The sequence below is a fragment of the Macaca nemestrina genome, chromosome 5 (assembly GCF_043159975.1).
Source record: "Macaca nemestrina isolate mMacNem1 chromosome 5, mMacNem.hap1, whole genome shotgun sequence".
In the NCBI taxonomy this organism is placed as follows: Eukaryota; Metazoa; Chordata; class Mammalia; order Primates; family Cercopithecidae; genus Macaca; species Macaca nemestrina.
The window spans coordinates 151,155,395-151,165,712 of NC_092129.1; the positions used below are offsets into that span (position 1 = coordinate 151,155,395).

At 51.6% G+C, this 10,318-nt stretch overlaps 2 protein-coding genes across 3 annotated transcripts; one reads left to right on the forward strand and one right to left on the reverse strand.

The window, feature by feature from the left end:
- Window positions 1-53: 53 nt before the first annotated feature.
- On the forward strand, window positions 54-4,840 carry C5H6orf47 (chromosome 5 C6orf47 homolog). Its single transcript, XM_011768870.2, has one exon. The coding sequence runs from the start codon at window positions 2,050-2,052 to the stop codon at window positions 2,929-2,931; it is 882 nt and encodes a 293-aa protein (XP_011767172.1). The 5' UTR covers window positions 54-2,049; the 3' UTR covers window positions 2,932-4,840.
- LOC105497632 (apolipoprotein M) lies at window positions 3,781-10,230 on the reverse strand. Of its 2 annotated transcripts, XM_071097287.1 has the most exons (7): window positions 9,976-10,230; window positions 9,531-9,799; window positions 5,383-5,537; window positions 4,695-4,768; window positions 4,506-4,604; window positions 4,261-4,359; window positions 3,781-3,920 (listed from the first exon to the last, which is right to left on the reverse strand). In XM_071097287.1, the coding sequence occupies exons 3-7, from the start codon at window positions 5,433-5,435 to the stop codon at window positions 3,895-3,897; spliced, it is 351 nt and encodes a 116-aa protein (XP_070953388.1). In that variant the 5' UTR covers window positions 5,436-5,537; window positions 9,531-9,799; window positions 9,976-10,230; the 3' UTR covers window positions 3,781-3,894. The 2 variants fall into 2 exon arrangements, with proteins under 2 accessions (XP_070953388.1, XP_011767194.1); XM_011768892.3 differs by lacking the exons at window positions 9,531-9,799; window positions 9,976-10,230 and adding an exon at window positions 5,928-6,588.
- Window positions 10,231-10,318: the final 88 nt, after the last annotated feature.

Consider the following 10,318-nt stretch of genomic DNA (forward strand, 5'->3'; position numbering starts at 1 on the left):
TTTCCAGGTGGCAATGATAAGGTCACCTCCCTGCCAATCTGGGTTCACTTTCAGGTCCCAGCCCCTCCTGGGAGTGCCCCACCTATTCTTTCAACCCTCCTGGACCATGAATTGCCCAGCTCCATGCAAGTCTCACTTCCCCCAAGAGGAGTTCCCTGACTACAGCCAATTCACTGATTTCACAAACATAAGTCCATATACTATGTGCCAAGAATACAGGTAAAGACATTCCCAACCCTCAAAAAAGTTCATGGCTGAAGGGGGAAACAGCCATGTTATCAATTTTTTTTTTTTCTTTTTTTTTGAGACGGAGTTTCGTTCTTGTCTAGGCTGGAGTGCAATGGCGTGATCTCGGTTCACCACAACATCCGCCCGCCAAGTTAAAGTGATTCTCCTGCCTCAGCCTCCCAAATAGCTGGGACTACAGGCATGCGCCACCACACCCGGCTAATTTTGTATTTTTAGTAGAGACGGGGTTTCTCCATGTTGGCCAGGCTGGTCTGGAACTCCCGACCTCAGGTGATCTGCCGGCCCCAGCCTCCCAAAGTGCTGGGATTGCAGGCATGAGCCACCACTCCCAGCCCATGTTATCAAAAATACAGGGTAATAAGGGAAGTCAAAGAAGGCCCCTAGAGATGAGAATGGGTTAGGGTTTTGCTGGAAGAGGCCAGTGTGATAGGAAGGCCCACAATTATTAAGCTTAGATGAACTGGGACCAGAACTCTGGTCTCCAAATCTAAACTTTAAGTCAAGCTTTTTCATTCCACCTATTTGTGTACACTTTTCTTTCCCACACTTCCCAACCCTCCCACCACCCATCCCCTTGTCTTGCTCATGCCAGGCACAAGAAGAGCTCACTGTTGTGAAAAGGAATTAAAATTTGCAGAGAGGGGGAGGGGAGGGCTGTTCCAGTCGCAAGACTCCTCATTTTTTCCTTTCTAGGAAAGCCTTTCATGAAGGCTTGGATGCGAAATGGAAGAGTGGTGGGGAATGTGGAGAAGAACCCAGGGGCAGGGGGCTGTAGGGGGGCGACCCAGTTCAGGGGAGCATGAGAAGCTCGGGAAAATGAGGAGTTGGGTTTAAATAAAGGTCCTGGCCCTTGCTAATCTCAGCTTGGCGCTCCGTGGTCTGGCGCGCACGGACAGCGCGGGGGATACGGGGGCGGTCGATTCGCAGGGTCCGCCCCATGAGCTGCGGCACCGCCCCCGCGGGTCCTTCCCGTCCCGGTGCAGCTGCTTCCGGGCTCCGCGGCTCCCAGCGGCTCCCCGAGGCCGCAACGCCGACGCTGGGCTCGGGAGCGGTCCTCGCGCAAAGCGCCCGGACGCGTGAGTCCTGAAGTAGGCCCGCACTTTGCCTCGCGACTGGGGATCTCCGAGGACATCTTAGTTCTGACCTTGCAGAGGCCGCGTCTCTGCTGCGTGTTCGCGGGCCAATCGGGCCACTTTGTAGAAATCATCCCCCTCTAAATCAAGGGACGAACGCTGCTGGCTGGAGTTTGCTGGACACTTTCATTCCACCTAGTAACAAAGAGAATTCCTATTCCTCGAGGTCCCTTGGGGCAGCAGTTAAAGACTACACGATCCAGGAGCACCTAGGACCTGGGGCCACCTTCCTGCCTGCTTTATTGGATGGAGCACTGCCGCCCCAGTTTCTGGGGCACCTTGGGGTGTGGCCTTGGTGAGTGAAACTTGGGGTGATGCCTGCTGGGAAGGAAATCTGGAAACACAGAGAGGACTCTCTGGTGGTGACCCAGGCCTTGTCAGATCTGAGACTCTTGGAATCTTGTTTGTGGGGGTGTGGATGGTGAATGAATTTGGGTGTGCCTCCCTTTACCCCAAAACTGAAGAGGAAGCAAACCACTTGCCACACTTGAGGCTGCATGACCATTCAGAGAAGGGAGGAGCCACTTCTGAATTCAGAGTAGGACTGCATCACCAGGCAAATAGCTGTTCTGAGCCAGAAAGACTCTGGTTTCTGAGGAGATCCTGAGAGTCTGAGTAGTGCCAGGAAGCAGCCTCAGAATCTGGGGGCCCATTGCACACCCCAGCCATGTTCCTGCGACGGCTTGGTGGCTGGTTACCTCGCCCTTGGGGCCGCCGGAAACCAATGAGGCCTGACCCACCTGACCCAGAACCCCGATGGGTGGACAGCTCCTCGGAGAATTCAGGAAGTGACTGGGATAGTGCCCCAGAAACCATGGAAGATGTGAGGCATCCCAAGACCAAAGACTCAGGGGCATTGAGGGTTTCTAGGGCTGCTTCCGAACCAAGCACTGAGCCCCAAGTTGAGCAACTAGGGAGCAAAAGAATGGATTCCCTCAAGTGGGTCCAGCCTATCTCTAGCACTCAAGAGTCTGGGAGACTGGAGGCTGGAGGGGCCAGTCCCGAACTCGGATGGGATCATGTGGATTCAGGTGGCACCAGGAGACCAGGGGTGTTGCCTGAAGGGGGAATGAGCGTCCCTGGGCCAGGAGCCCCAGTGGAGAAACCTGGCAGGCGTGAGAAGCTGTTGGGCTGGCTGCGGGGGGAACCAGGAGCTCCCTCCCGGTACTTGGGGGGACCAGAGGAGTGTCTGCAGATCTCCACCAACCTGACCCTGCATCTGCTGGAGCTGCTGGCCTCTGCCCTGCTGGCCCTGTGCTCACGACCACTGCGGGCAGCCTTGGACACACTGGGCCTGCGTGGACCGCTGGGCCTCTGGCTACATGGCCTACTGTCCTTCCTGGCTGCCCTGCATGGGCTCCATGCTGTTCTGAGCCTACTTACTGCCCACCCTTTGCACTTTGCCTGCCTTTTTGGTCTCCTGCAGGCCTTGGTGCTGGCTGTCAGCCTCCGGGAGCCCAGTGGGGATGAGGAGGCCACTGATTGGGAGAGTGAGGGGTTGGAGAGGGAGGGTGAGGAGCAGAGGGGAGACCCAGGAAAGGGGCTGTGACCATGGGGTGGTATGGGGGCAAAGGGTGAAGAGAGTGTGGGCTTTAGGAGAAAAGTGTGGGGCATGACCCAAATTGTAAGCATAGGGACCTCAGGGATGGGGAAGAAACCCCAGAGTATGAGGGTGCAGGGCCCCCCTTCATACATAGGAGAGAACAGAGCTATTTAGGGTGTTTGTGTTTATCGACAGTGAGGGCACTGCCCTTGGATTCACCAGCTGTTATTTTTGCTTTTAAATTTCTCCCACCTTCAGTTTTTTTTTTTCCACCTCCACTTTTTAAAAGCAAGAAAAAAAAAAGAAAAAAAGAAAAAAAGTGTGGTGGTGGAGAATAAAGACCAAAGGGTTCTCTCTGCCTTTCAAAACTCTCCTGGGGTGCAGGAGACCAGAGCAGGATAGCAGTAAGAGAGGGGTTGGGACACCCAGGGTACTCCTTGGATCTTGGGATCTGAGCCACCAAGGGACTGCTAGGCAAGTGGATTAGGGGGTCTGGATAGGGCCCCACAGGTGACAGGGAGCCTGCAGGGCGGATCTGGTGATCATGGGAGCCAGAGGGAGTGGGGACAGTGCAGGCAGTATTGGCAGGAGGGCCAATGCAGAAGGGCTGGTAGTTCAGGCAGTGTGGGGGAAGCACTGAAGCCTGTAGTCCCCACTTGGGGACTAGGGGTTTGCTCACTCAGCAATAAATAACTGTGTCACATCAAATCCTAAATATACCACTACAAAGTGAGAGTTACTGCCACTGTTCTTCCTGACGCCGTCCACCTGGGGGTTTAGGTGGTAGAGGATCCAGGGGGAGTGTTGAAATGGGAGGAGTGGGAATGATGTCTGGAGACAAACCCCAGAATGAGATGAGGATTGAAAAATCATCTTTATTATCTTGAATGGGAGTTGGAAGTCTCCAGCTTCTCCCTTCAACAACTCAGCTCCCATTGTACCATCTGGGGACTTAGACGAAGTTACAGGTCAGTTACTGGGCAGCTCACAGGCCTCTGTGATGGGAGAAGGGAAAAAGAAGAGGACAGAAAGGAAGTCCAGGGAGAAAAGCAAAGTTGATAGTAATGGGGTGGCGGAGAATGTGTTCTTTCATTCCCTGTGTCAAAGGGGAGTCTCTAAGGGCCTTTTCCCTCCACGTATGACCCTCTGCCCCCTTTATCCAGTGCAAACTCTGAAACCTCTCTTGAGTAGCCCAGAACCCATCCTGCCTCCCTCAGGTGACATGACAGCTCTTAGCCACATCCCTCTGGTGACATCACACGAGCCTCTTTCACCCTGTAACCCCAGAAGACTTGGTGAGTCCTAATCCTGTTTTGTGAAACTTTAACACCTTACCTTGATTCCTAGGAGTCGGTAAGAAGGCTTTGGAATCCAGGCAGGAAGTCAGGGACTTGAATTCCTCCACACACTTTTCGGGAGGATGTGGTGAGCGATCTGGAAGGGCAAGGTGGGGCCAGGCCAGTCAAAACCCCTGGAAGCACCTAGCTCTTCCTGGGAGGATGTCATAGGATCCAGAGTGAGGAGTTCTCTTGCCCTCCCTTGTTTCCCTCCAACCCTTCCTGCCTTATATCCCTACTCACTGTAGAGGAGAAAGCGCTGGTAACCCTGGCCTGTCTCATTCAGCATGATTCCACCTGGGCATGAGCTGGAAAAGAGCTCAGTCTTCATGTCAGGGCGGCCTGTCAAGGTAGGTGGGAGAAGTGTGAGAACACAGATGCAGAACCAAGCTTCAAGAGACTTGGGGAGGGTGAGGGCTGGGAAGAACCAACCTTCAGTTCTGAGATCTGTGCTCCCTTCAGTCAGGTGGTAGATCCATTTCCGGGGCACACAGAGCCCATCTTTTCTGCAGAGGTGGTGGTGGCAAGAGGAAAGAATGAGCATCACCCCAACCACAGTGTCCCAGCTCTGGTTTTTTTTTTTTTTTTTTTTTTTTTTTTTGAGACTGGGTGTCACTCTGTAGCCCAGGATGGAGTGCAGTGGCATGATCTTGGCTCACTGCAAGCTCTGCCTCCCGGGTTCACACCATTCTCCTGCCTCAGCCTCCCAAGTAGCTGGGACTACAGGCGTCCGCCACCATGCCCAACTAATTTTTTGTATTTTTAGTAGAGACAGGGTTTCACCGTGTTAGCCAGGATGGTCTCGATCTCCTGACCTCGTGATCCGCCCGCCTCAGCCTCCCAAAGTGCTGGGATTACAGGTGTGAACCACCACGCCCAGCCTGTCCCAACTTCTATTTACTCAATTGTACTCCTTATTGAAGCCCAGCTCTCCTTGGGTTTCAAGCTACCAAGCATTGGTTAGGCACATCTCTCTCCAGAGGGCAATTAATACAGCCATTGAATTCTGTGGGCCAAGCATAGTAGATATATCAGCTAAGAGGCCAGCTCTTGGTGGGTGGATTCTTACACTTTGGGCAGAGACTGAACCTAGTGATGCTTCTGCCTCCTCACCACTCACGTGCGGATGGTGGCACGAAGGTTGAGCTGCATCGGGGTAGAGCCAGCAGCCATGTTGAAGACAATGTTGTCCACAGGGTCAAAAGTTGCCAACTCCTCCTTGGTGGGAGCTGCCCCTGCGATAAAGTACCACTGGCCCAGGTGGACCTCTGGGAACTGGAGAGACAATGAAGGGAGCAAAAGAGGGTGGATGCCAGCACAGGATAGGTCCAACCTCTTCATCAGTCAGGACAGCAAGACTTAGGGGTAGAGGTGTTGGCTGCCTTCCTCTTTCCAACTTGGGATTGGATCCATGACAAAGAGTCATTAAATGACTTTTCCTCTTTGTCCCTCTCCAATCAACCTGGGTAATCACCCCACCCCCTAATTCTGCCATGCCTTTGCATTGATGGCCACAGTACTGATATTTTTCTTCTTGCTTTCATTATCACAACACTCACACCCCATTCCTCCCTTCCTTTCCCAAGACGGTCTCCAGTCATTCTAGGCCATCCACCCAAGTCCCTCAGAGCCTCCACCATAGGCTTCCCCAATCTCAGTCCATACCTCCTTCCCATCCACGCCCAGAGTTGTCAGTTGACTGTGCTCAGGGCACTGGTAGATGGAGTTAAGGATAACACCATAGAGGTAGAGCAGAGCTGCCCAAATTTGGTGGAACATCTTCAGGCAGGAGGGAGCTGGTGCTGTGTGTGCCTTAACTGCTCTCCCCTACTGGCTGCTCAGTCCACTCTGCTTTCAGCTCCCTTGCATTCGACCCTTGACCCTTTCACCTGCTAATGAGTAACTTCAACCTTGTTTTCCAACCCAAACCTGGATTACTTAGTATTTGGAACTTCCTCCCCCTCTTCCGGATGCAACCACTCCATACTATGGAGTTATGAGGAGAGCTGAGCTGTCCAAGGAGAAACCTGTGGTCTTTGAACCCATATCTGAGCTGGTTATTTGCTGCACTGTGCAGCACTGAAGGGAAGTAGTAGCTTGATTGGACCTCTCAATCATTCACTTGGCAAACTATTTTGAGTCCCAGTTGTTTCCCAAGAACTAGCTAATCCCTGGGGACATTAAAAAAATGAGTAAGACATAGCCCCTGGCCTTGAATAAGTCGTTCTAGGGAAAACTAACTGTGTAGACAAACCATTGCAATACAACTTGGTAAGTGCTTTAGAGCAGGTATGATGCAGGTGTATGATGCAGGTGCTGGGGCACGGTGGATTGCTCTCTTCAGTTTATAATTAGAAAAATATGAGGCCGGGCGCGGTGGCTCAAGCCTGTAATCCCAGCACTTTGGGAGGCCGAGACGGGCGGATCACAAGGTCAGGAGATCGAGACCATCCTGGCTAACCCGGTGAAACCCTGTCTCTACTAAAAAATACAAAAAACTAGCCAGGCGAGGTGGCGGGCGCCTGTAGTCCCAGCTACTCGGGAGGCTGAGGCAGGAGAATGGCATGAACCCGGGAGGCGGAGCTTGCAGTGAGCTGAGATCCGGCCACTGCACTCCAGCCTGGGCGGCAGAGCGAGACTCTGTCTCAAAAAAAAAAAAAAAAAAAAAAAAAACAACGAAAAATATGTATACCCTGGCAATGTTCACTGACACATTCACTCAACATTCATTACTACAAAGAAGCTACGTAATCTGTTAAAAGAGGATAGATGTTGGTGTCAGGCAGAATGTGTCCAAACCCTAACTACAGGCGGGGCATGGTAGCTCATGCCTGTTATCTCAGCACTTTCAGAGGCCACGGTGTGCAGATGGCTTGAGCCCAGGACTTCAACACCAGCCTGGGCTACGTGGCAAAACTCTGTCTCTACAAAAAATACAAAAATTAACCGCATGTGGTGGTACATGCCTGTAGTCCCAGCTACTAGGGAGGCTGAGGTGGGAGGACTGCTTGAGCCTGGGATGTCGAGGCTGCAGTTAGTCCTGATTGTGCCACTGCACTCCAGCTTGGGCGACACAGTGAGACTCTGTCTCCAAACAAACAAACACCACCAACCCCTAACTACTATGTTTTTTCGTCTGTAAAATTGGCAAATCATCAATCTTATAGGATTAAATGAAATAATGCACATAAAGCCCTTAGCAAAGACCTGCACATGGTAAGTCCAAAGTATGTATTTGCTATAATTAATAGTAATGTTTGCAAAACTCTTAGTTTCTGATGGGTAATAAGTTCTCAAATAATAGGCAGTAAGAATTGCCAAATAGGCTGTCATTGAATAGCACCAAGTGACTGGAGCAGTTAATGCTGTGAGAGGTGGGGCTTCCTCAACAGATTATTTATTTACTTATTTATTTTTAAGACAGGGTCTCACTCTGTCGCCCAGGCATGATCACGGCTCACCGTGACCTTGACTTCCCGGGCTCAGATGATTCCCCAGTAGGAGCTACAGGCATACGACATCACGCCTAGCTAATTTTTCATAGAGACAGAGTTTCACCATGTTGCTCAGGCTGGTATTAAATTCCTGAGCTCAGGCCCGCCTCGGCCTCCTAAAGTGTTGGGATTACAGACATGAGCCACCACACCTAGCTTGATAAATTTATACCCCATGGACTGCCACAAAAAATTTGCCGAGGGGTGAGGCTTGCGATTTAGTTAAAAAACAAACAAAAATGGCCGGGCGCGGTGGCTCAAGCCTGTAATCCTAGCACTTTGGGAGGCCGAGACGGGCGGATCACGAGGTCAGGAGATCGAGACCATCCTGGCTAACACAGTGAAACCCCGTCTCTACTAAAAAATACGAAAAACGAGCTGGGCGAGGTGGCGGGCGCCTGTAGTCCCAGCTACTCCGGAGGCTGAGGCAGGAGAATGGCGTAAACCCGGGAGGTGGAGCTTGCAGTGAGCTGAGATCTGGCCACTGCACTCCAGCCTGGGCGACAGAGCAAGACTCCGTCTCAAAAAAAAAAAACAAAAAACAAAAAACAAAACAAAAAAAAACAAACAAAATTTGGGTAACTGGTATATTAGAGTTCATTATACTATTTTATTTTGGTGTAATGTTTGAATTTTTTTTTTTTTTTTGGAGACAGAGTCTTGCTCTGTTGCCCAGACTGGAGTGCAGTGGCGTGATCTCGGCTCACTGCAACCTCCACCTCCCAGGTTCAAAGCAATTCTCTGCCTCAGCCTCCCGAGCAGCTGGGATTACAGGCGCTCGCCACCACACCAGGCTAATTTTTGTATTTTTAGTAGAGATGGGGTTTCACCATCTTGGCCAGGCTGGTCTTGAACTTCTGACTTCATGATCCACCCGCCTCAGCCTCCCAAGTGTGAGTCACTACACCCGGCTGAAAATTTTTGTAATAAAAAGCTAAAATGTGGTTAGGCACAGTAGCTCACACCTGTAATCCCAGCACTGTGGGAGGGCAAGGTGGCAGAATTGCTTGAGGCCAAGTGTTAAAGACCAGGCTGGGCAACATAGCGAGACCTCATCTCTATAAAAATAAAATCAGCTAAGTGTGGTGGTGCACATATGTGGTCCCTACTACTTGGGAGGCTGAGGTGGGAGGATCGGTTGGGCTCGGGAGGCAGAGGCTGCAGTGAGTTGTGATTGAGCTAGTGTACTCCAGCCTGGGCGACAAAGCCAAACCCTCTCTCAAAAAAATACATAAAAAAGCTAAAATGTAACACTTTTTTATTGGGGCAGTAAAGTACAAGTGCTCGATCTGGAGTCCTGTTGGCCTCGATTTGTCAATTCTGACATTCATGTTCGTCTTAGTGTACTCACCTAAAAAATGTTAAAGGTTTATGTTAAAAGGCTTTTTAAAATAATACACAAGGCCTGCCCCTGTAATCCCAGCGTTTTGGAAGGCCGAGGCGGGCGGATCACGAGGTCAGGAGATCGAAACGATCCTGGCTAACACGGTGAAATCCCGTCTCTACTAAAAATACAAAAAATTAGCCGGGCGTGGTGGCGGGCGCCTGTAGTCCCAGCTACTCGGGAGGCTGAGGCAGGAGAATGGCGTGAACCCGGGAGGCGGAGGTTGCCGAGATCGCGCCACTGCATCCAGCCTGGGCGACAGAGCGAGACTTTGTCTCAAAAAAAACAAAACAAACAAAAAACCCCCACAAAACCCGTAGTATATCGGCTGGCACAAGTGCTCATTAAACAGATGCTTATTAGAACTCTTAACTAAAACATAACCCGGACCTGGGTATAAACTACGAATCTCAGAAAGGTTGGGCACCCAGCAGCGATGTGTCTTTCGGGAGGACTCGAAGCTTCGCAGGGCCGAGGCCCTTGTCCCAGGGCAGGTTAAGAGGGCACGGAGAGGCGGTAATGCCTCCACCCCCGGCCTTCGGAAGCACGCTGGCCGGCCTTTAAATTCTCCACGATCAGGGTCTTGTCTTTCTGTCCACTCCAACTCCATCTGCTCCCAATTCTCAAACTCGGAGGCGCCTCTTTTCTTGACAAAAATCCTGCAATGTAGTAGCACGCTTAGTTTTCCTAAAACGTGTCATATCCCCTTGGCCACACACCGCCGGTGACGAATGTGACGCCCACAGCCCGCAAAACGCCCACCCGGCGGAACTGAAATCTAGCCCAACCAACCAACCAAGAACAAAATCGCCCCGTGCCGCCCCCAAACGCCTACTGTAACAGTAACTTCCGGAGGCACAGAAGAAAGGGCGCAGCGAGGGCGAAAAGGTGGAGAAGAGTTTTAGCTAGCTAGGACAGTGCCGCCTGAAATTCTCAGCCTGCCAAGATTTAAACATAGATTAATGTGGCATAATCCCCCATCTCCAAAGTCCAAGGTCCATACGACCGTCCATAGCCCCTCTCGAAGCAGTGGTAGAGTCCCAGTTGGTGATTGTTTTACAGGCATTTACGGTAGCCACCTCAATCTTCTAGAGCTCAAGCGCGCGCACAGACGTGAACGCCGCCGAGGGGGTTGGGGGGGGGGGAATGCTTAAGTGTCTACGCATGCGTAGTGCGAC